The 25747-nt window shown below is 45.1% G+C and overlaps 2 protein-coding genes across 6 annotated transcripts in view; both read right to left on the bottom strand.

The window, feature by feature from the left end:
- POLR3E (RNA polymerase III subunit E) overlaps window positions 1–8108 on the bottom strand; it is a 37959-nt gene extending 29851 nt beyond the window's left edge. Inside the window, 6 exon segments of the mRNA XM_080981324.1 lie at window positions 623–705; window positions 2276–2391; window positions 4120–4197; window positions 5022–5072; window positions 5812–5894; window positions 7957–8108. Of these exon segments, the coding sequence (XP_080837450.1) occupies window positions 623–705; window positions 2276–2391; window positions 4120–4197; window positions 5022–5072; window positions 5812–5847 (364 nt within the window). The 5' untranslated portion in view covers window positions 5848–5894; window positions 7957–8108.
- Window positions 8109–14217: 6109 nt separating this feature from the next.
- Window positions 14218–25747, bottom strand: part of EEF2K (eukaryotic elongation factor 2 kinase) — a 47033-nt gene continuing 35503 nt past the window's right edge. For 4 of the 5 annotated variants that reach the window (XM_080981035.1, XM_080981033.1, XM_080981036.1 and 1 more), the window contains 5 exons: window positions 25151–25285; window positions 23818–24006; window positions 21812–21936; window positions 21090–21268; window positions 14218–18978 (listed from right to left, as the gene is read on the bottom strand). In XM_080981035.1, coding sequence (XP_080837161.1) covers window positions 18869–18978; window positions 21090–21268; window positions 21812–21936; window positions 23818–24006; window positions 25151–25285 — 738 coding nt within the window. In that variant the 3' untranslated portion in view covers window positions 14218–18868. The remainder of the gene's footprint in view (window positions 18979–21089; window positions 21269–21811; window positions 21937–23817; window positions 24007–25150; window positions 25286–25747) is intronic. The other variant, XM_080981037.1, reaches the window with a different exon arrangement.

Raw genomic sequence — 25747 nt, 5'->3', positions numbered from 1 at the left:
CAATCACAGTTTTAAAAGATTCTAAAAGCATATGCCAAACCAATAAAAATCTTTTAAAAATAAAATAAAAGCAGTCATAGTTAAAAACATCCAGTGATCTTGGATTTGCCAGGAACAATATACTTCAGCCACCCAATGCCTGCATCAACAGGAAGATTCTCAAATACCTCCTGAAAACTAATAAGGATGTAGGCAGATACACCTCACTAGGGAGGGCATTCCACAATTGGGGAGCCACCACAGAAAAAGCCCTGCCACAGGTCAACCAATGGTGCCACCACCAACAAGGCCTCACCTGCTAATTGTAGTATCAAGATGGTTGATACTGAGGAATGAGCTCTTTTAAATACTTGGATCCCAAGGCATATAGGGCTTTGCATGCTAGTACAAACATCTTGAATTGGGGCTGGAAGCTCACTGGCAAACTCCCATTATGGTCAGATTGGCTGAAGCTAATAGCATTTGAGTCCAACAAACCACTTGGAAGGCCACAGGTTCCCCATCCCTTCTACCAAAATTGGTACAAGTCTTGAGATTTCAAGTGTCACCTTTTCTACTTTTATTTCTTTGCTTGTTTGTTACACAAGAAAATACTTAATAAAAGCTAAATTTAAAAAGTAACCTTTTCTGTAGATTGCAGCAGCATATCGCGATATGTTACTGGTCGTCTGTGAGGAGGAGAACGTTTGCTTGTCCATCATCTTCCTGCAAGGACAGGAAGTTACCTCAATTATATCTACCAGAGCAGTGGTATTCTACTAGCAGGTCACAGCCCAGGATCAAACCTCATTCACTGTTTTTTAAGGAGAAACAGGGGAAATGTCCACAGTACAAATGTATACATTCTAGTTATGAACTGCATGTCTGCTCAGAAGTAAGGCCCGCAGAGTTTGCCCCCAAACGTGCAGGATTGTAATCAAAGGCCCAGTTCAGATGTTAACAACCTGTTAATTACATAACTCAGAGCTTTCCAAACTGTGTGTCGCCACACATTTAGTGTGATGGCTGCAATGTGTAGCTGTGTCATGTGAATACTCCCCATACTCCTCCCGGGGCTGGAGAGGGGTTAGTTTGCTAGTAAAACTGAATTAACTGTGTCGTGAAATGACGCGACACTGAATTACTGTGTCGCAAAATGAAGCACACCTAAAAAGTGTGTCACTGACATGAAAAGTTTGGAAAGCTCTGACATAACCCATTAGCCATGGTCTTTCAGATTGGGAATGAGCATTGGGCCCATGAACTTTCTCCCCGAGTATCGCAATTCGATGCTTCCTGAGTTTCTCAATCCATTGTTTACATTGAAACTTGAACCAGGAAACTGTGGTTTAAATTCCCGACTTCAAACCGGAATATGAAGTCAAGTTCGGGGATAAGAGAGAGCAGACACAATCAAGATCTTTATAGCTAAACCTGGCTTCTCCACCCTGGAAAGCTGGGGGGTTGTCAATGCCAGCTGCTGTTTTGAGATCTCTACCACACATACACAAGCAATAAAAAGAGTTCTTTAGGGAAGAGGGGTGGCTGCTAAACCAGTATGTCTACTATGGAAATGCACTCCAAGACAGAGGGAGAAAAGGGAAGAGGAGGAGAAAGAGAGACCTACGTTTAAGTAATTAAGTTTGGATCCAAAGATTCAAGTAGAGGATGACAATTGAAAGCAACTCTACTAGAGAAAACAATGATGTGTAGAATGGGTGGAAGGATGCTCTGTGTTCAGAAGAGGGAAAGAACCCAGACGTATCTTTTTACACGGGATAAAAGAGCCACAGGTTGAGCAGCTGCAAAACAAATTGCTCCATTGCTCAGCTTTCAGGCTATATGCATATTTCGATTTTAACACGGAAATCAGCCTTAGTATGGGTCAGGCCATTGGTCCATACAGCTCAGTGTTGTTTACTCTGACTGGCAGCCACTCTCCAGGGTTTCAGGCAGGAGCTCTCCACAGCCTTCTCTGGAGGCACCAGGGATTGCACCTGCAAAGCAGATCCTCTGCCGTCCCGCAGAACGCTCAGAATCTTATATTCAGGAAGCAGCTTTATGCCAAAAGCCAGACCCAGGGGTTCATCTACCTCAATATCACCAACACTGGCATGCAGCTGGTGCCCAGGTTTTGCAGACAAGGAGTCTCTCCTAGGAGATGCCAGCGATGGACGCTTTAGGGCTTTGGGGTCTCGGTTACAGGCCCAGCACATCTCCACTGCCTCACTCTGCTGGCCAAGAAATAGTGGAGTCAAAACCCAGCTCCTTGATCTATAGCAAAAACGGTACTTACGAGGAATACGTGCTGGTTTCATCTGTACACGTGCCATCGACGTTGAGCGCAATCTGCTCTCCTTTGCTGCGGCAGTAATTGGGGTTCAAAGTGTCAATGGCCATTTCCAGCTCAACCTAAGCACCAGTAGATCAACAGTACATTGACAATCAATAAGGAGAATATAATAATTAGGGAAAGATGAACCAAAACACAAAGTGACTGATTAAAATCTGTAACAGTAACTGTTAGCCTGTATTAGGAGTGAGGGATCTTTTTTATAAAAAAAAAAGTAAAAGAAAAAAAAGTGTTTAAATCTTTTTTTTTAAAAAAATGCATTAGGTTTTCAAGAGCGACAACATACAAAAGCTAATGCTATTCTAGGCTGCATCAACCGAAGTATAGTGTCCAGTTCAACGGAAGTACCGTATTTTTCCATGTATAAGACTAGGTTTTTTTACCTTAAAAATGTCAAAAATTAGGGGGTGTCTTATACATGGGGCCATCTCCCCCCATTTTCTTAAATCTGAGTTCCCCAAAATAGGGGGCGTTTTATAGACGGAAAAATACGTTAAGTGTACCGCTCTATTCTGCCCTGGTCAGACCACACCTGGAATACTATGTCCAATTCTGGGCACCACAATTTAGGAAAGATGTTGGCAAGCTGGAACATGTGCAGAGGAGGGCAACCAAGATGATCAAGGGTCTGGAAAACAAGCCTGATGGGAATGGTTGACAGCTTTGATCGGTGGAACTGGCACATTTACAGGTGCCACATAATACTCTCACTCAGTGGCGGAGCTTCATGCTCTGGCACCGGGGGGCGGGGCTGGCATGCATCCTGGGGGCGTGGTGCCCAGCGTAGGCAGGGGGGCAGCCGCAATGGCACCCCACCAGGATCGTGCTGCGGTGCGCTCCCCCCACACGCCTCTTCCTCTGCCAGTGCTCTCACTGCCTCTGTAGCAACTCAGTTGTTTAGTGTGGCAGCGCCGACACTTTGGAACTCCCTTATTGATACCAGACAGGCGCCGTCACTGTATTATTTCCGGCGCCTGCTGAATCCATTCCTATTTAGACAACCCTTCTCAGGTGCTTAAAAAGTTTGTATGAGTTTTAATTTGTTTTAAGTCTATTCTACTGTCGTTTAGGGGACGTGGGTGGCGCTGTGGGTTAAACCACAGAGCCTAGGACTTGCCGATCAGAAGGCTGGCAGTTCGAATCCCCGTGATGGAGTGAGCTCCCGTTGCTCGGCCCCTGCTCCTGCCAACCTAGCAGTTTGAAAGCACGTCAAAGTGCAAGTAGATAAATAGGTATCACTCCAGCGGGAAGGTAAACGGCATTTCCGTGCGCTGCTCTGGTTTGCCAGAAGTGGCTTAGTCATGCTGGCCACATGACCTGGAAGCTGTACACCGGCTCCCTCAGCCAATAAAGCAAGATGAGCGCCGCAACCCCAGAGTCGGTCACGACTGGACCTAATGGTCAGGGGTCCCTTTACCTTTACCTGTGGTTTATTGTGCTCTTCATTATCACTGTAAATATTTTAGTGATCATTTTATTGCTTTATCCTTTCGTAGATCACTTTGAGGTTTTTTCCTATGACCAAGAGTTATATAAATTCTATGGAATATGAAATAAATAGCCAGACCACTTTGTACATCTAGCCCAACACAGTCTCCATTTACTGGCAGCAGCCTACCAAGGGTTGAGGATAAAGAATGTCCCCAGCCTTACCCAGTGATGCCCCACCCCGGCTGTCCTAGGTCTGGTACGGTGACTGCAGTGGTTCGACTAAGCCATAACCTTTTGAAAACAGCTTGATTTGGTTATTAAACAACTTTTTCCAAAAAAAGAGAATAGGCCCAAACCTTTTGCTGCTTTGGTTTTATCTTTGCCGAAAGATGAGTTACGTCATCATACGTCATCGAAGCTGGGCGAACGGGATACTATGAAAACACAAAGATGTTGTTACTGTTAAGGCTAAAACAAACCACCACTTTTGGTGCAAGAATGGGGGAAACCTGTCACTGGGGGCATTCACATGGGAGGGGGGGTGAGAAGATGCAGCCTCCCCCCAGTGAACCCTGATTTCCAGCTGAAATCCAATGCTTCATAAGGGGGCTTCCCCATTCTCTCGCTAATTTCGTTTTGGGGGTTCCCCCTGACCTTCTGGAGCAAATTTTGCCTGCAGGGAAGATGAGCAGAGGGAGAAGTCCTGTTGAGTGAGCACAACAGCCACAATGGGTACAATCCTATATTTGTAGGATTTGAGATGTGCTGGCACCCTTCTCCTCACTGTTAGAAACTAGCCTTTATATCTTTAGTTGGGAGTATTTGGTCTTGCTGCCCGGACCCCACCTGTATCTCTCACATTCCAGATGTTGAATGACAACTCGACTCTGATCACTTGGCCATGCTTGGTTTGAAGTGACAAGGGTTGGGAGTCAGGAGTGACTCACTGTGTGGGGGTAAGTGGAGGTCAGGTAAAGTCACAGGAAGCTTGGGGAAGCTCCAGGTTGTCACAGGGGCTCCCACAGATGTCTGCGCACCTGTGGAGCCACTGCCCTGAAGCTCCCCTGACTTCAACGCTGCTGCCTCACCTCTCTCCATCCTAGCAAATCCAGCACTGCTGTTGCTGGAAGACACCACTGCCTCTGCCCCCCAATGAGGCAGCCCTGGCCGAAGTCTAACATCTGAAGGAGAACAGATTCCTTGACCCCTGCTTTAGTTCATTTCCCCTTTAAACAGGTTAATTCGACAACTAACATACCTGGAACAGATACAGCTTCTCTGACAGACTTTTGGCCAGGTACACATCAATCTAACAAAAGGAGGAGGGGGTTTAAAAAAAGGCATGTGACATTATATTTAGCACACAGAAGTTTACAAAACCATCCCCAAGAACGATACAACCCCCTTTGGCAGCCACTCAGGCTCAGCACCATATTTAGAGTGCTTCATCATGGAGCCCAACCTGAACCAATTACTCGCCACCGATTTCCATGGCCAAAACCACCACAAAGCTGAAAACCCCAAAACATACTGTCAGGGAACTGCCATCAGCTCAGGGGCGAGAGGGGAAAAGCCGGATGGATTAGAGAGAGCCCCCAAAGATCGTGGGAAGCAGCACCTCCTCAGCGGAGGAGAGTAACCACGCCTCCAGAGGAGAGGAGCTGCAGGGCTCGGGGGAGGCGAGGTGGTGCCAGGACACCTTGCCTGAGCAAAGCGGGGAGGAGAGAGGTCCTCCGTTACCCACGCCCTCCCTGCGCAGTAGGCTTCCGCGCAGAGAGGGGAAGCGCAGACTGGGCGTCAAGAAACTATTCTGCTGGGGAAGGTTTAAGGAACGCCCACTCTCAGATTCTGCCAGTGAATGAGCCAGCCACGGAATAGTGGCACTCTGCATGGTGAAGGTTTTTTTTGGCACCAATAACAAGGCTTTACAGCCGACCAGGGAGGCATTTGCCTGATTGCTCTCCAGCAACCCCCTGATACCCTTACACATACAATGCTCTTTAATCTGTCCTGAAGCCAATGCAAATGGAAGACATGTATCTATTTACCTCCTGTATAATTGGGTCATCTTCTTCATTTGCCATAGTAGCATGGAAAGAAAAGTGGTGTTGCTAGTATTGTTTCGAGAGAACTAGAAAAGAAAGAGAAATCAACAAAATTCGGTTAGGCCAGGACTCTCTTTTCTCATTTGTTAGCAAACTTGGCATAACAGCAGCTTGATGCGCAGAACTTCATGAGTGGTAAAGTTTGTCTCCATGCTGTAAACAAATAATGATAATAATATTTAACTGCTAATGAGCTGTCACAGCAGAAGAACTGAGAAGTCAGTTCAGAGATGCAAGAGGATAGGACAATGACTTGGGGAGAGGAATGGTTTTTTTTTTTATGTATATGAACATGGCAGACTACCCAGCAACACCTCCCCCAACCCCTGGCAAAGTGGTGTAGTGGTTAGAGTGTTGGACCTGGGAGACTAGGGTTCAAATCCCTGCACAGCCATGAAACTCATTGGGTGACCTTGGACCAGTCACAGTTTCGCAGCCTAACCAACCTCACAGGGTTGTTGTGGGATAAATTAGGAAGGAAGAGAACCATGGATACCACCTGGAGAAAAGGTGGGATAAACGCATAAAAAATAATAAATATTATTGGGTTGAGGTAAGACACATCGGTAGGGACAGGGCTGTTGTTTTTTATTCAGTCCTTGTATTCTTATGAAAATAATGTGTGTGTGTGTGTGTGTGTGTGTGTGTGTGTATATATATATATATATATTACCTGCTAAGGTCAGCTGCTCAATCTGCAGAATTCAGAGTGGATTAATTTCTTGGCAGCAGCCTGTGAAATGTTAATGCCCACAAAGCTCTGCTGAGCGAAGTGCTGCTACAGGCACAGAAGCAACCAGGGACTGTAAGGGGTGGGGAGAGTTGGCAACCCTAGCAGAGGAATCTATTTGGACAGCCATCATCCAATATTGTGTTAGGGCAGCGTAATAAATAGGAGCCAACTCAGGAGCCAGGGCAGGTCAGGTGGTCAGTGAGTCACCAAGAACTCCCTGGTAAAGCTCATTCATTGTCAGTGCAACTGCTATGCAAGGCTGGGCCCAAGTACAGAGTGCCACTCCCTGCTCTAAAGTAATTTAGCATTGAACACTCAAAACCCACATTCAACTCCTAAAGGTAAAAGAGCAGCAGCCAAGGAGAAGATGAAAAACAGCCACGCCAATGTCATTTATCTAAGAACCCTTCCACATATATAAATCACCTGCCATGACTGCAAAGCTCAAACTGAACTGGACGGCAATTATTTTCTCTCAGAGCTATCAGGAGATCTGAATAAGTTTGCAATGTAAGATAGAACTTGTGGCTGAGGGAAACTGAGGTTATTCTATTTTACTAATAACTCCCCCCACCCTGCTGGTCTGGGGAAAAGAAGCAAGGTGTCCATTGGCACCTGCTCACTTAAAAAAACCAAAACAAACTCCTTTTCTTGGCAGTGACTAAACCTCCCAAGTCAAGTCACCCTGATGTCACCATACAGCAGAGAAAGAGGGAACGGATTTTTGCCCCAGCCGAAGCAACTCTCTCCCTGATCAGGAGAGAATATTCCCAGGGAAGACTTCAGGAAGGAGAGCCTGAAAAACTCACTCAAAGCATTCATTATTTATTTTATTTTATATTTTCCTGAAGGCTCCTTGCCGGGAAGGAGCGTGGCTGATGTAACTATGCAGCAATGGGAAGGCTTTGCAGAGCTCACATATATTCAGGGAGGTTGCTTTTTGGGAGGGGGTTGGGGGGGTGCGGAGAGAGATGGGGAGCGCTGGATCTCGAACCCCTGGCCTTGTAACTTTTGCTGGAGAGAAGGAAAAGGAGCGTGAAGGCTCCCTCGCCACATATGCAATTCACCCCCCCCCTTGAAATGCCCCCTTAGATTATAGGGCCCACCCACTTTGCTAGGCAAAGATTGCGGGGCTGGCGCGTGTCTTCCCTCCCCCTTACTTTCCCCTCCTGCTCCCCCCACTCCCACGATTTGCAACAGGGGGAGAGAGAGAGAGAGAGAGGTGGGGGGAGGAGGAAGGGAGAGGAGGATCCACACGACCCGGGCCTTGCAAAAAAGAGCAGCATGCAACCAACCCCAGAAGCTTGCAAAAGTCCAGGAATGGGGAGGCAATTCGCCGCTGCTGCTTCTCCTACCTCGTGGCTCCAAGGGGTGGAGGGGAGAGGCTGCCTTTCCCGGCCCCCTCCTCCTCCTCCTCCTCCTCGCGGCAACGTGCCTGCAGGTCCGGCGGGGGGAAATCTCAGCCAGCAGCCATGTTGGTGTAACTCCGGCAGGCACGTGGGAGGGGGGGGAAACACACCTCGGCTCCTCCTCTTACCCATAATGCTCGCCGGGGAAGCGGCCTGCTAGGACGCGGGCGCCAGGGGGCGCTATGTGCGCAGGCTTCTTCGCCGTCGCCGCCTCGTCACGGAGAGGCTCCCTTGAATAAAAGGAAGCGAGCAAAAGCGTACTGGCAGCGGTGGGATTCGAACCCACGCCCCCGAAGAGACTGGAGCCTTAATCCAGCGCCTTAGACCGCTCGGCCACGCTACCGAGATGGGAGAGACCGGCTTCCATATCTTCTTACTCATCCCTGTTTGAATAATACTAAAAGTTTATGGTTTTGTTTTCCCTCTCTCCATCAAGGTGTACAGCTCGACTTTCCATATTTTATTCTTCCCTGTTTAAATGACAATAATCACCATAATACTAATGCTTTGATTTAATTTTTCTTCCCCATTAGAATCTGAGTCGGCCTTCCATATACTTGGCCCTGTTTTAAGAATAATCATACTTTTATTTCTCCCATCAAGATCTGTCAACCTTCCATGCTTTAGACATCCCTGTTTAAATAATTGCCATCATAATTATACTGGTCAGGGTCCCTTTACCTTTACCTTAATACTGTAATTTAATTTTCCTTCTCCATCCAGATCCCAAGTTCACCTTCCATATCTTACCTGGCCCTGTTTAAATAATAATAATAATAATAATAATAATAATATAATTATTATTATTATTTTATTATCCTCCCCCATCAAGGTCTGAAACGAGACAGAGCTGTATTTGTGCAGATAGCACAGTGCATGAAATAACAACAGGTGCATTGAAATTAATGGTTATGCTATGGAAATCTATTATTATTATTATTTTGTGTGGCTGGTCAGCTTGCAGGAGGGAAAGCAACTCTATAATCAGAATTAGGCTACCAGCTAACTCTTTGGGGAAAGATTCCGTCAATTATTCATCATGAAGGCTAAATGAAGCGTCCCTATTCAGAGGCAGTATATCTCTGAATACCAGTTGATGGGGAGAGCAACAATTGCCTTCATTCCCCTGCTTGTGTGGACTTCCCAAAGGCATTTGTGAGAGGCAGGATCCTGACTCAGCTGGTCCTTGACTCTGACCCAGCACCCAATGTTCTCATCAGCCCGGTCGCTAAATAGAACCTGCAGATTCAGAGGCAGCGTACCTTGGAATACCAGTTGACGGTGGGAGCAAATATCTTGTCTTCATCCTCACCTTGAGGGTCTTCCTGGGGAACATCTGGTTGCCAGAAAGGTTTTAAATTCACATTGGCTTTAAATGCACATTGAATCCCAGGATTCTTTGGAATACTCCAAAGAATTCTGGGAACTGTAGTTTGCTGAGGGTGCCGTGGAATGTAGCTCTGTGAGGGGGTAAACTATAGTTCCTGGTATTCTCTAGGCACCTCCCTATGCCACTTTTTTTCTCGCCACAGCCCAGTCCCGGGTTAAACCCTGTGGAGGCCCCATGGCAGTCAAAATCGGGGGGGGGGGTGATGCTCTAGTGGGATAACAGTGAACTAAGAAAGCATGATTGTAATTTTCTTTCAAGATCAAATCAATATTATTTTGGTCTGTTGTTGCGGGGCCCCTAAAAGGCATGGGACCCATAGACTGGTGCCTACTCTGCCTATTTGGCAATCTGGCAATGCCACAGCCCCTCTCTCTGCAAGCTTTTTTTGCCCCATCAGCCAACATCACTCCTTGGTTTGCAGTTTGGCTCAAAAGAAAAGCACTAAGGAGAGTAATTTCAGGGAATTAAGGTGCAGAGGGGATCCTGCACTCCTCACCCCATGTCTAAAAAAACAAACCCCCACAATTTTGTTTCTACAGATGGGGAAGATCCTGTCCGCCACTGTTGTCATAGAGACGCAAGAAGGCCGTAGTCTCCATGTTGCGGTGAGGGCCGGCTTAAGGGAGAAGGTGTGACTAAATAACAGTGAGTATTTCAATAACAGTTATCCAAAAATGTTTAGAGGTCTTTAAAGGCTGCAATCCTATGCCCAGGTACCAGGGTGAAATCTCCATTGAAATGAATGGGACCTACTTCTGAGTAGACATGGAAGGATTGCCCTGTAAACATTTTGCTACTTAGTGGAGCCTGGGGGATTCTCGGGCCCAGGGACCAAATGTGGCCCTCCAGGCCCCTCTGTTTGGCCCTCAGAATGTTCCCCAAGTCATCTCCTCCTCTGCCTCACTGGCTTTGCTTCTCCACCCTGGGTGTTGAATGGAAGATAAAAAGGTGTGTGTAGAAATTTACATTTGTTGCTCTGCTGGCTATAGCCATATGGCCCTCAGCAGGTTGCCAAAAGGGAATGCGGCCCTCGGTTTGACAAAAACATTATCCACCCCTGTCTTAATGAGGGATCACATAGAATACTGTGCACATGGTTTCTCTTCTATCTCTCAGGTAAAAGGTCTAAAAACTTGCTATTTTCACTGAAAGGTGAAAATTCTTCAAGGAGGCCTAGAGAATCTCTGAGGGAGCCAGGACTCTGCCTTGTTTCTTTATGGCTACAGCCCTGTGAAATAGAGAGAGGCTGCAGATTGTGCAGAAAATTACACATAAGTGCATAAAAAAAAAAATGGCAAGGTTAGCAGACTTTCAGAACATTGAGGAAAGATATTGTGGCCTGGTGTTGTGCAAACATACTGAGAAAACATGATTTCTGGGCCATGAGACAGCAGAAATGTGTGAGTTCTGAATAAAGAATTAATTCCATTGGTTCAATGCCAGGCAAAAAAGGTTTTTTGAGCCATAATCTTACAGCAGTGTGTGCCTAGTGCCTTTGTTGCCTTTTTTTTCAGCACCAGATAAAAGACTTAACCTTTTCCCCAGGCTTTCGATAGACTACAGTTATGATGTTTTGTTACTAGGGTGCTGCCCAAACTTCCCATGGCTGTGTTATGAGAAAAAAACTGCTCCTTTTCCCTTATGGGGTACCCAAGAACCCATATACAATAGAGTCCTTTTGTAGGTTCCCCATCTGTAGGATAAAATAACAGAGACTAACCAGAGAATATTGAGAAGCAAAGCAGCTAGTAAGCCTGATCTTTATTGAACTGTTGCAACAGGGTCCTTACCTACCACAAGCAGGAAAGAGGAGCAACCCAGAACATAGGTGTGCCCACCCTTATATAGACGTTTTTAATTGCCCACCCTCAAACTCTGGACCACCCCCAGAAACATCATACATACATCACAGGAGGAGGTCTAAAACAGAATCCTGAGTGTGTTGTTTATCTCCTGTCTGGCAGGTTACCTGACTGCAGTATGTGGGTTTTGGCCACTCTCTTGTTATTATAACTACTTACCGTATTTTTTGCACCATAACACTCACTTTTTTCCTCCTAAAAAGTAAGGGGAAATGTCTGTGCGTGTTATGGAGGAAATGCCTATGGGTGGCATGCCTACGGATTTTCTCCTCTAAAAACTATGTGCGTGTTATGGTCGGGTGCGTGTTATAGAGCGAAAAATAGGGTAATTCCTGAATCCAGGTCACAGGTTCACCCTATTCACACCTTAAATGTGCCCTTAAGGCAGGATTTGGCGAGCGCAGAGACAATGGGGAGGTTTTTTTCCCCATTTCCTTTGACCTTGCAAAGAAATATTTGAGGTCATTTTGGGAGAGAGAAAATGGTTTCAGGACTTTTCTGTGGGTTTCAGACATGTGGTCTACATATTTGTATGTGTTTGCTTGGTACATTTATGAACATCTATTTTATATCTATAGTGAAGGTACCCCTGCCCGTACGGGCCAGTCGTGACCGACTCTAGGGTTGCGCGCTTATCTCGCTCAAGAGGCCGGGAGCCAGCGCCATCCGAAGACACTTCCGGGTCACGTGGCCAGCGTGACGAAGCGGCATCTGGCGAGCCAGCACCAGTGCCGCACACGGAAACGCCGTTTACCTTCCCGCTATAAAGCGGTACCTATTTATCTACTTGCACTTAGGGGTGCTTTCGAACTGCTAGGTGGGCAGGAGCTGGGACCGAACGACGGGAGCTCACCCCGCCGCGGGGATTCGAACCGCCGACCTTACGATCAGCAAGTCCTAGGCACTGAGGTTTTACCCACAGCGCCACCCGCGTCCCTTCTTTATATCTATATAAGACCTTAAAATTCTTATAACAGCTGTTACAGGGTAATTTTTGTTTTGATGGTTTTTTAGCACATGGGGAGGCAAACTAAGGCCCAATCGCCTTCTAAATCCAGCCCACAGACGGTCCGGGAATCAGCGTGTTTTTACAGGAGTAGAATGTGCCCTTTTATTTAAAATGCATCTCTGGGTTATTTGTGGGGCATAGGAATTTGTTCAGCCCCCCCCCCCACCGCCAAAATATAGTCCGGCCCCTCACAAGGTCTGAGGGGCAGTGGACTGGCCCCCTGCTGAAAAAGTTTGCTGGCCCCTGGTTTAGCATATTTATATTTTTAATGTGTTGTTAGTTGCTTGAAGAACTTCAGGTAACTAGCGACTTTAAAAGTCTAATAAATAAATAATTTCCAGGGTTCTCACACAATTTTAAAATGTTAATTTCTAGAAAATTGTAAAAGATTCTGGGCGCATTTCATCTGGGTACATGCCATTTGTCATGACTGCTTTAGCTGAGATTTCTACATTGCTGGGGGTTGGTCTAGATGACTCTTGGGGTCCCTTCCAACTCTACAATTCTATGATTCGAAGCATGAAGATCACGTTTTCTTCAGAAAGTGCTTTCAGCCCTGTGGCAGCCCAGTTCATTTGATTTGACGAAGGGTTGACAAATGAAAATGCATGCTACATAGTGACTTGCATTTATTGCTCAAGCGAGATGACAAAGTAGGTTGGAACAGTCGAAGTGTTTCTTTCCTGAATCCTGGAATTATGGGGCATTATACACATACAACAACAGGTGAGGCCTTGGTTGTGCTACCACCAGGGCTGCCCAGTTGGCAGAGACCCGTGACAGGGCCCTTTAGGGGACCTTAAGGATGGGTTAATCTGCCAATTTTGTTCTCTTTTTTTTACGGTTTTCAGTTCTCCACATTTCCATGGAAGTTTACAATTTTTAAAAGTCCACATGAAAATGCAAACGTTAGTGCTAATTTATTCTCATATATTCAATTTTTGGCAAAGGAATTTCCCCTAATACAATGCACTTTTGTACATTACTTATATGCATTTTTATGGACACTTTACTCCAGTATAAGCATTTTTGTACACATTATTTGGCTGGAGAACTGCATTGCAGAATTCAGTGAAGTGCAAACTTCAAAGGATGGCCGTTTTAGTTTGTGTTATTTTGGAAAGCAAGGATTTGGTATGTTTGCCTTACTCTAACTTCTCCCCAACTCCTAGCCACCCCACAACAATATCCTGTCCAAGCCCAGGTCACCAAGGGTGGTTTTTAACTATATTGTATCCTGCCCAGAAACTGGCAGATTAGAAATATACTAACTTGAATGAATGAAATAGCACCCTGCTGGTGCAATTCAATGGACTGTTGAGTCCAGCATTCTCTTCTCACAAAAGCCAACCAGATTCCTGTGGGAAAACCCACAGAGCATCGCAATGCCATGCACTCTACATGGGGCTGCCCTTGGACCTGGCCCAGCAGCTCTAGCTGGTGCAGAATGTGGAAGCCGGACTGCTGATGGAGGCACACGGCCAACACCTTTGTTGAAACATCTACAGTGGCTATCCATTTACCCCTGAGCAAGGTTCGAGGTTTACAAAACCCTGAACGACAGAAGTGCGTTAGGCACCATCTGAACCCAAATATCCCAGCACAGCCATCAAGATCATTTGCAGGAGCATCACTGATTTTTCTTTTGAGTTGATGAGGCTCATTTGGCAACATCAACCTTTCATTTCTTTGGCCCAGTCTTGTAGAATGCTCTTCCAGTTAAGTGATACAGCAGGCATCTTCCATATTCACCTTTAAATGTTTGCTGAAAACTTTTCCATACCATCATGCAGACAATAAAAATATTTTCTGTAATAGTCAGCTGATGATCCGTAATTTCAAATCCTTATATGGTTTTTATTGTGTATATGCAATTAGACACCGGATCAATAATGAAGTCGACATTCCTGACACAAGAGTCCCGAAATAAAGACACAAGCTTTGGATAAGATTCTTCCTCATAAATTTATTGAAAATGTACCTATCACAACATTTTTGTGCTTCTTCCTTTCCGTCAGGCAATGTAAACATGATACAGGAACTCAAGCCTCTTATGCTTTGCAACAAAGCTCAGCAAAATCTTTAACAAGTTCTGAGACTTGTCCGTAACCATCAAGTACCCTCCAGCAATTCTTGCTGTGGAATATGCCCCAAAGAAGATCAAACCCAGAAGGAGAATATTTCAAAAGCGAAGTGCTGGTGGCAGCTGGAAGGTGATTTCAGGATTTTTAGGTTAGTAAATCAGGAAACAAGTGAAATCTCCAAAGAGAGTGGACACAGCAAATTAAGGTGCGTAATGAAAATCTGAGATGATTGAACATTGTAGGGAACTTACTAATAGGGTCTTCTGTTTCTGCAGTGAAGTAGCAGGTGTTATTAGAAATTGCTTTCATCTCTTGAGTGGCTTGGTACAAAGGCGACAAAGTTAATTAACTAATGATTAACAGTCTGCTACTTAATTGAAAGTCTGGCTGTCACATCAAAAATGTTTTCTTAAGGAATGGAGAGCCAGAGGCCCAATAGTTACATGCAGTAGATGCAGTCAGGAGTCTACAACTTTGGATTGCAGGTGGGGGATCACATGACTGAGTGCTCCTCTATACAAAATAAAAAATTACTCTGAATGTAGAAATCTAGATGTTAGGTCCTAGTTCTAGCCTTCTCCCTGATATCTAGTTTTCTATATATAGGTGTTTTTTTAAAAAAAAAAAAAAAATGCATGAACATTAAAGCATGTAGTTTGAAGTCTAGATAGAGATTCACCATCAGAATTAGGCTAGAGGCTTCTGAGAACTTCACTGGGAATGGAGATGTCACTAATGATAATAAAGCAGGCAGGAAAAAGTGATGCTACCATGGAAGAAAGCACAAAACCATTACAGTGGTGCCTCGCAAGACGAAATTAATCCGTTCCGTGAGTCTCTTCGTCTTGCGGTTTTTTCGTCTTGCGAAGCACGGCTATTAGCGGCTTAGCGGCTATTAGCGGCTTAGCGGCTATTAATGGCTTAGCGGCTTAGCAGCTTTAAGAAAAAGGAAACAAACTCGCAAGAACTCGCAAGACGTTTCGTCTTGCGTAGCAAGCCCATAGGGAAATTCGTCTTGCGGAACGACTCAAAAAACGCAAAACCCTTTCGTCTAACAAGTTTTTCGTATTGCGGGGCACCACTGTATTTGCATAGACAAACAAGCAAGGACTGTATTGCAGAGTGAGGTCAGAAAAGTTGTTGCAACCCAATCCTATCTATGCTTAAAGGTAAAGGTAAAGGTACCCCTGACCGTTAGGTCCAGTCGCGGACGACTCGGGGGTTGTGCGCTCATCTCGCTCTATAGGCCGAGGGAGCCGGCATTCGTCCGCAGACAGCTTCTGGGCCATGTGGCCAGCATGACTAAGCTGCTTCTGGCAAACCAGAGCAACGCATGGAAACACTGTTTACCTTCCTGCTGGAGCGGTACCTATTTATCTACTTTCACTCTGACGTGCTTTTGAAATGCTAGGTCGGCAGGAGCAAGGACCGAGTAATGGGAGCTCACCCTGTCGCGGGGATTTAAACTGCCAACCTTCTGATCGGCAAGCCCTAGGCTCTGTGGTTTAGACCACAGCGCCACCCACTTACTGGGAAGTAAATCCCTCCAAGTTCAGTGGGGTTTACTTCCAAGAAAGCCCATATAAAATTGCAATCTTGGAGACATTAAGATCATTTTTGGTTGCTTCCAAACTTTTCTCTGAAATAGCCATCCCTTCTTCACTTACTTTTTCACGGGGAGTTAATTGTATTTACTGTTTTCGAGATATATATTACTAATAAAATAACCTGTCCAAGTGTGCACAAGCAATGCATTTTAAGGACAAATGTGCATTTAACTGGAAGTTGTGCAGGCTCTGCCTGTTTTATTACATCCTGTTCAGCACAACTGGTGGATTAGTAACGAACTGTACCCCAATTGCTCCTCATTTAGCCAGGTGTGTTCTGTGAAGGGTGGCAGTGGTAGCTAACATAGCAAAGTGATCTCATTGATATTAAAGTGCTATTATGCTATAAAAATCACACACAAAATAGGAGAAACTATTAATTGAAGCTCACTCCCAGAGAAGCTGATTAAAGGGGAAATTCATTACTAATTCCTGTTCACTGAATATGAAGCAGTAAGATGGGCTAAACCTGTGAGGAGCTTTTAATTAACACTGCAGAAGGCATTTTGCTGAAAAGAGACTCACTTGTGAGTACCGTAAACATTAGATGGCTCTTGACTATGGAGAAGGACATTGCTATACGATAATAGTGCTTATTAATTGCTATACAGTGGTACCTCGGGTTACATACGCTTCAGGTTACATACGCTTCAGGTTACAGACTCCGCTAACCCAGAAATAGTACCTCAGGTTAAGAACTTTGCTTCAGGATGAGAACAGAAATCGTGCAGCGGCGTCGTGACAGAAGCAGAAGCAGGAGGCCCCATTAGCTAAAGTGCTTCAGGTTAAGAACAGTTTCAGGTTAAGAACGGTCCTCCGGCATTAATTAAGTACTTAACCCGAGGTACCACTGTACTGGATCTCCTTTTCACTTCCAGCTAATTGTAGAAAAGCAATTCCCCTGAAAGGGCTCTAATGAGGAACCATGTCCGTACACTTTCATTTCCATCAGGATATGCAAAAATAGCCCCTTATTTTCTACCACTGCATTCATTTATATCAGGAGTGGGGAATCCTGGGACTAGGGGCCAAATGTGACCATCTGGATTGCTTTGCCTGGTCCTCTGAATTCTCTCCATGCTGTATGTCACCCCCCAGGATACACCCACCTCATGTTCTTCTCCACATCATTTAGTGCTTTTGCCTTGTTGGAATGTGTCCTTCATCGTGATAATATGTGCCTTGCTTGCCTGGATGGAGAAATGTGTTTGGGGTGTGTGTGTGTCTATGTATATAGCTGGATTTTGTGTGGCTGAAATGTAGTCTCCTGTACAACAGGTAAGTGTCACACCTGTTGCTACGCCCACTTTCACCTCTGGCCCTGCCCAGCACTGCCATGCAGACACCCAAAGGTTGCCCATGAGGAAATGGAAGCCGTTGGTCTGAAAAGGTTTCCCACCCTTGATTTATATCTACTTTATTTTGTTGTCCTTGTCATCTGTGCTGGAAAGCCAATTGAGGAATATAAGGAGGCATCAGTTCTTTTCTGCACTGTATATCTCCAAGGATTATTAGGCGACACCTGCCATCAAAGTTTGGTTTTTTGGACAGCTTGACTTGAACAGTATCCCAGTTTTAATGTAAAGGCTGAGAGTCAAGAAAGCCATCATGTTAAATTGCACTAAGACATGAAACCCCAGGATTCCATGTTTACCAGGTCCCTTTCTCAGGATAGATGAGTTATTACAATGAACAAAAACAACAACCTGGCAACAACATGTCATGAGCAGAAGTTTGTTCCTCCTTCCTGTTCTTCGGTTTCTTTCCATTGTTCATTAAGAGCTTATTCAAACATACAGAAAGGCATATGGTATGGGTTCTCTCTCTCAAGGCTGCATCTCCTCAAAACAAAATGTGGAATATAATTTGCCTGATTGATCAAAACATCACATCATAATCTCCTTACTCTTCAAAGTCATGAAAGGATTATGAATCAGGCTGAAAGCTTCTAGCTCAGTTTGCAAGGAGACTTACACAGCACTTTCAAATGTAAGCACTGAGGTGGAACATTTCTGTAAGAGGACTGTTCCTCACGGACCTCTTGAATATTTAAATTGGCTCCTAAACCACAGAACAGGATGAGATTGGAGAGAATCACTTCTCAGGGTTTTTCTTTTCAAATAATTTTAAAAGCTTGACCGGGGGGGGAAACAAAATCAGCAGACTGCAGGAAATTGGGAAAGGTTTGTTCCCTGTGGCAACAGAACAAGGAGTCTACCACCATCCTGGCTCCATGATTAACAGGCAACAGTGGTTGTACGATGAAGAAAGTATCACCCTTGGATGTATTCCTAATTTACAGCTTCTTCCAAGTTCAAAGGAAGGAGGTCCCAGACTGCCTTCCTGCCCATCACCATAGAGTCAAGCACTGTGGGGATAGAAGGGCCACCTTCCCCAGTTCTTCACATCTATTATGTCCTAGACTGGAGGATCAAATCTTGAACCAATAACAAGCATGCATTTCTCACAAAAGAGACCCAAATGCAAAAATATCTGCATTTCCTAATAGAGGGAGGCAGAGACAGAAGAGGGAAGTAAAACATGAAGCAACTTTCTATTGTGCCTACCATAAAAGTGGATGTCTGCTTTATTTCTTCCAAATGAAGAGACAGGCTTCCCTGGTTGGGCCATTTGTACAAAATTATCGACAGCAACTGATATTGCATCTCTGAATGTCAGTAACAGTACATTTCACCGCTCCTGCTTTGTATTTCTGTTCCAACAGAGTTAGAAAAATCGTCATATGAAAAACACAATTATCAGTTAACACCACATAAAAAACCTTTTTTGAAATTTCCTCCCACCCCCCATGCACCTTACACAAAATAAGAGTCTTTTAAAAAAGCATCTATACTGATATGCGCACACACACGCATACACACACGGAAACAGCCTTGGTTCAAGTTTCATTCCTCCATCATGGCCCAGGCCTCTTCTGCTTTCTGGTAGTACTTGTTGGCCAATCTTCCCTTCATGGCTTGCATAGCAGCTTCCGCAGCTTCAGTAAACAGCTCCCCTACGAAAAATGGGTGGATAATCACATGAAGGATGTCTCCAGTTAAGAGATGGATGGATCTGTCAATTTAAGTCATCGATAATCTGTTTCCTGGAAGCAGCCTAGGTGGAGATGCCACTGTTACGGAGAAGCCATTGTTTGTTAACTATGCAAAACTGGTAAGATAGGCTTTGGAAGGTCGCACTTGTAGACAAACTAATACAATATTGCTGAGTAGTCAGAGACAACTGTAGCAGAGATAAATTTTAAGATGAGTACCGTATTTTTCGCTCCATAGGACGCACTTTTTCCCCTCCAAAAATGAAGGGGAAATGTGTGTACATCCTATGGAGCGAATGCAGGCTTTCGCTGAAGCCTGGAGAGCGAGAGGCATCGGTGCGCACCGACCCCTCTCGCTCTCCAGGCTTCAGGAAACTATCCGCAAGCCTTGCAAGCCCGGTGGGAGTTCCCGCGGGCTCACAAGGCTTGCAGGCAGCAGCCTGCAGCCCCGGCGAGTGTCCGCAAGCCTTGCGCGCCCGGCAGGAGGTCCCGCCGAGCGCGCGAGGCTTGGGGCAGCAGCCTGTCGCCCGAAGCACGGGGAGCCCTCCAGAGGGCTCCCCGTGCTTCGGGGGAGTGTCTGCAAGCCTTGCGCGCCCGGCAGGAGGTCCCACCGAGCGTGCGAGGCTTCGGGCGGCAGCCTGTCGCCCGAAGCACGGGGAGCCCTCTGGAGGGCTCCCCGTGCTTCGGGCGAGTGTCTGCAAGCCTTGCGCGCCCGGCAGGAGGTCCCGCCGAGCGCGCGAGGCTTGGGGCGGCAGCCGCGGCGGCGGGGGGGGGGAAATAATTTTTTTTATTCATTTCCCCCCCCCAAAAAACGAGGTGCGTCCTATGGGCCAGTGCGCCCTATAGAACGAAAAATACGGTAGTTTCCATTTCTTTCATTAATTCCTCACCAGAAGAACCTCCTATTCACTTTTCTTTTTGGAAAGGTATGTTATCTCAATACTCTAGATTTTCTATTTAGATATCACGTCCCAGAATTTCTCCAAGTTTTAAAGAAGTTTGTTGTTAACTTCACTGTTGCAATTGATGCTACACATTTGGCATTTATAAATGTATACTTTTCAAAGTGTGTAATGAGGATGTGTGGTTCACCAATGAATGTTAGAAAAATGTTGGAATTAAGTTATATGGCTTTAGTAGAAATGTTATAAGGAATTAAGTATAAATAGATTAATAGAGAATTAAAGGGAAAAATAAGGTTAGAATGTGTTAAGATAATTATAGGATAGAAAACAGAGGAAGATGGAAAGGAATTGCTGAAACAATTAACAGAAGTGGAATACAAAAAGGGAGGTGTGAGGAGGTCGTGGAAATAAGTGAATGAAAGATAAGATATTGAAATTGTTTGATGTGTTTAATTGTTTTTGTTTTGTTAGTTTAATGTGTTAGTGTTATGTAGTGTTTTTGTATTGTATTGTATTGTTTTTGTAGTGTTTAAATTGTTGGAAAAGTAATAAATATTATTTTCAAAAAAAAGAGAGGATGTCTGGTTCAGCTGTGTATTCTTTTTCTCAATGTGATCTTTGGACTGTTTTGTGTGTTTGTATCAGTTTGTTTGTTTTAATGTTCCTTCTGCACTACTATAAAATTATTATTTTTAAAGAAAACAGGATGAAGGATCACATGAAAGGCAGCTCCAAATAGGAATGCATGGATCTGTCAGTTGCGGGTTGCCTCTGTTTTTCCTTTTTTTCAATCCTAAGTTTACTTCTCCCCGTTTCCACATCAGTTCATGATTTTAACAAAAATCCTCTTGAAATTTGAATGAATGCAAATTAATGCAAGTTTCTGCTAACGTTCACATGCACGCAATTTTGCCTAACACATACAAAACAAATACGAAAGCATTTTTGTATATTATTTTCACTGAGATGTGCATTTCTATGCAAACGCTCCCCCGGTATATGCATTTTTGTACACATTCCCTCACTGGAGAACTGCACTGCAGAATGCAGAGAAGAGTAAGTCTCGAACAATTGGATTCAAGGCATCTTATAAAGATTAAGACACGCACAGATGAAACACAGAAAGTTAAAAAAAGAAAAAGGAAAAAAAAAAAGCCAGAACTGTACCTGATCTCTGTGGGTCCTTGTCTAGATGAAACCCTCCAGTCATCAACATCTCGGCTTCCCTTGCCAGGAGTAGATACCGGGGCTCATCCTGGGTCCCATCATATTCCCCTCCTTCGTCATAATCTGTCATGTTCAATGCCGAATTGTACCAATGTATGGCTTCCTTCCAGTCCCGGCATCTGAGTAATTAAACAACAAATCAATCATGGAAAACTCCAAGGATAATTTGGGGGGGGGGGGATATACATCTGGAGCTGCTTAAAGATTTGATCTTGCATCCTGCTGAGTCTTGTTATTCGATCCACCAAACTCTGCAACAGGGGTGGGCAATCTGGCCACAGGAAAGTGCCCTAATTTCATGCAGGCTTCGGCCTATTTCATGTGGGTTAAAATGGAGATGGCACAGAGAGAAAGGGAGGAAGGTGGCAATAAGAGAGAGGGAAAAGAAGTGGTGGCCAAAAGGAGAAAAACGTGGCAGAATGAGAGAGTGAGAAAAGAAATGGCAGTATACATTTAAAGCACTATGGTACCACTTTAAACTGTCATGGCTTCCCGCAAAGAATGATGGGAGCTATAGTTTGTTAAGGGTGCTGAGTTGTTAGGAGACCACTATTCCCCTTATAAATCTACAATTCCTAAAGTGATTTAAGAATCAACACACACACACACACACACACACACACACACCTGCCACTTGTCAGAGGCCCTTAACAAAATAGTACCTGTCAGGAGGAAGGTTCATGCCTGTATCAAATGCTCTAGCAACAAGAATCATGGAAGGACGGTCTCCTGCTTCTGATGCTCTGCATAAATAATCAAACCCTTTGCTTCTATTTTCCTTGATGTCCTGTAAAAGCAAAAAGAGGATAACCATCAATTATCATAGTTGCCATATCTGCTTGTAGAAAAAGCTGAACTATTGTCAAGAGATTTTTGTATGGGATCTTAATCTACTGGAACATTGTGTAAGGTAAAGGTAAAGGGACGCCTGACCATTAGGTCAAGTCGTGGCCGACTCTGGGGTTGCGGCGCTCATCTCGCTTTATTGGCCGAGGAAGCCGGCATACAACTTCCGGGTCATGTGGCCAGCATGACTAAGCCGCTTCTGGCGAACCAGAGCAGCGCACAGAAATGCCGTTTACCTTCCCGCTGGAGCGGTACCTATTTATCTACTTGCGTGTTGACGTGCTTTTGAACTGCTAGGTTGGCAGGAGCAGGGACCGAGCAACAGGAGCTCACCCGGTCACGGGGATTCGAACCGCCGACCTTTTGATCGGCAAGTCCTAGGCTCTGTGGTTTAACCCAAAGCGCCACCCGCATCCCTTGGAACATTGTGTATTATCATATTAATTAAAGATATGGAACGGATGGGTGGTGGAGGGACAGAGTGGACAACTGCAGAACCCATAAGGTCAGGAGTTTTCCCCACCCTGGAGTGGTAGGAACGTGCAGAAGGCTCACGGAAAAGCTCAACCAGTTTCTTACTCCCAGATCCTCCCCACAAGCCCTCTTCCCAGCTCAACCCCACCTCACCAAATGTCCTCTGTGCATACCACAGATAAATAAGAGATGGGGGGGGGGTCTGTCTTACTGTACTGCAGCTGGGTATCAGGTTGCCAGGAAGAGACATTGCATTTATGGAATGCTGAATGTGACAGCTAATGAGAGGAAGGATGTTGGCATTGTTCCCATTTGAGGGGACAGGGAGCCTTCCACACACAATGCAGAGCAAACTGCCTCCCAGGCAGCAAATCAGGGCTCAGCAACAGTAAAGATACATGGGTAGCGGCTCTGCCAGGGTCAGGCTCTGAAGCAACATCCAGAGCCCAGCTCAACAGAACGAGCACAAGGGTCCCCCCTCAACAATATTTTGAAATAAATGCAGTACGATACATTAGCATCTAAAGAGCCCCTCCCCTCTTTAGATCCTCTAAAATTACCCAAATGTACCACAGATGGTCATTTACCCTCACAAGATTCAACATGCTGCCATCTGCCTTATTACAGGGCAGATTCGAGGGTAAACCGTACGTGTACTGAGTCTGCCCCTGTGGCTTGATGGAGGTAGAAACTGTCTCTCATGTCTTGTTACGCTGCCGTTTCTACGGGGATATATGCTCAGTATTTATCACTCCTGTTATACAAAAATCTCTAAATGGGTCCAAACTTCAATGTCTAAAACTCCTGGTAGAGGACAAGGATCTGGAGAGTGGCCAAATTCTGTGCGACTGCCATAAAACTTAGGGAACAAGCTGTACTACCAAAATGATTAAGGTTTTAAATGATAATTTTAGGTTATATTTTAGTGATCAAAATTTAATATATATATTTTAACTGCCACTAGATCTGAATTGTCTCTGTTATACCCAATTGCAATTCAATGTATTCCTGTTGTTCTTCATGATTTTCCTGATATTGTAAGTGAGCCGGAACTGGTCTGTGACCGTAATAATAACATTCATTCTTTCACTCAAATGTACCACAATACGTGTGTTGGTCTTATTAACACGTCACATTTTAAGGTGTACAGACAAATGTGATTCACAAGAGTCGGAAGTGTCCCCAAAGGTGATCTGGTTCAATCCCCTGCTACAAAAATCCGCTGCTACAATAGCCAACATCCCTGACTTGTTTCTGTGTTCAAACACGAATCCAGAGGTGTGGGAATGGTCATGCAGGAGCCGTTTCCTCTCCAGGTTTTGGCAACTTTAAGCACTGCCTCGCTTACCTCTAGTGTGACCTCAGAGAGAATGTGATGGGGCAGCTGGGAGTACATGAGCCCTAAGCCAACAATGGCTTCCAGCTCTCCACAGTCAGCTGCATGCTCCAGGTGAAAAATGGCTGATTCCTCATCCCACTCCTGGTCTTTCTCACAGAAACGGCCCGCTTCGTGATAACGAACCATGGCCAAGTGCACCTGTGAGACAGAGAGACATCAAGAGAACGGAAGAAATCAGAAAGGAAGATGACCCAATGAAGAATAACCCGATGGCCTGCTCAGTTCTGCAAAACGTTTTCAAGGAATCGTTTTATGATTATGTATGTTATGTCTGCTCTTACATGGAACTGATACTGGTCTCTCATCTAGGGGGCTGAGCACATCCACACCATGTTTAGTGTTAGCAATGCCGCCACACCAGAAGCACCTAGAACACTGGGCATTGTTCCGTGAAGCCCTGAAGCAATTTCTTAACCTTAAAAGCCAGAAAGGTAAATTCCTGGAAGTGGATTCACAGGACTATCTTAGTACTGCCTGGGATAATATTTCCCCCCTCCCTCCTATTCAAGCTGGAGAAAGAGTGATGTGTGGAGCGGTCTCCAAATGCATGCTCTATCTCACCTAACGCCACCATGTATTTAGCTTGTCTCAGAGGAACACCCATGCTAACCAGAGGAAGGAACAGCACATTTTGAATGCTTTCAAAGTCACTTCTGCACTGCAACTGAGGCTGTACGGACAGACACGGCTTCATTGTTGGTGCCCTGCACAGATCCTCTTGCTCCCCTTGAATGCAGTCCTCAAAAGGCTGTAATATGGATGAACAGCTGCCTATGGGTGCCGGGTGCCAATACTAAGCCTCCTCAAAAATACTATGAAGCACTCCCCAGGGGAAAAATAAATCTCCTAGCCATTTGCTGCCCCTGAGGAAATATCAGCAGCTCATCCCTGAGTATTAAGGCCAAAATAAACTTTTTTTTGTTTTGCTTTACTAATCTTTAGTCTCACTGAGCAGTTTGGAAGACTGCGGCTCTAAGAGGGAGGCGTTTAACTCCTTTCTCTGATGCCCTTTCTCTAATCTAAATTGTCCTATCCCTGGCAACGCTGACAACTCCATAGTCACCCAGTAAGTTTAAATGCATTGTCAATGGAAAATTAAGTATTAGTTGATGCACAGATTACAATTTTATTCCTTTTTCTGGCCCTAGAACCAGGCTGGTCCTCTTTACTTAAGGAGACAAGCAATTTATGTGAAAACCCTCGTTCTTTCTGCAGAGTGAGCCATCGGGCTCAGGTGATACTTGGTGCCTGCTGGATGCAAGAGACTGTGTGGTGATCAAACCTTCCCAAGGATGGACTTCCCAATTTTCTTCTCAAGCTCCAAGGCATTGAGTCTCTGCACTTCCACCGCCACACAGGAGGGTCTGTGAATGTGAACTCTGGAAGCGTTGTAGAGATTCCATTTCTCCACACTGACCTAAAACAGGGCGAATGCATCGTGACTTGAGTTTGAAACGTAAAAAGAAAAAGAAGGAAGAAAAAGAAAAGGAAAAAGAGAGCGAGCGTGCTGCCTTGTCTAAACAAACAGTGCCAACAGATAGATCCCTCTTGTGCCATGAGTTTTGATCAGCAAATCTTTATAGTTGGGCTTTTTCAAAACAGAAATGTGAACAGCAGCAAAGGGGTGAAAACAACATCAACACCCAACTCTCTGCCCACAACCAGAATTTCAGGCTACTTTGGAGAACAGGCAGGTCACACCCACAAACTCCTGGTTTAATGCTGCACTACACAGAGGCCTGGAAAGTGTCCTTAGAAGCTTTCGCCACCAGTACCCTAGGCAACTTTGTGGTCTTTCTTCTTTCTGAATTCATAACCCACACTTGCATAAAAGCGTTGCAAGGTTATGTACAAGGATAGTATCAACAAAAGAGCCATT

This window comes from Podarcis pityusensis, assembly GCF_964106645.2.
Source record: "Podarcis pityusensis genome assembly, chromosome: 14".
Taxonomy (NCBI): domain Eukaryota; kingdom Metazoa; phylum Chordata; class Lepidosauria; order Squamata; family Lacertidae; genus Podarcis; species Podarcis pityusensis.
This window is presented reverse-complemented; position numbering and strand designations above follow the sequence as displayed.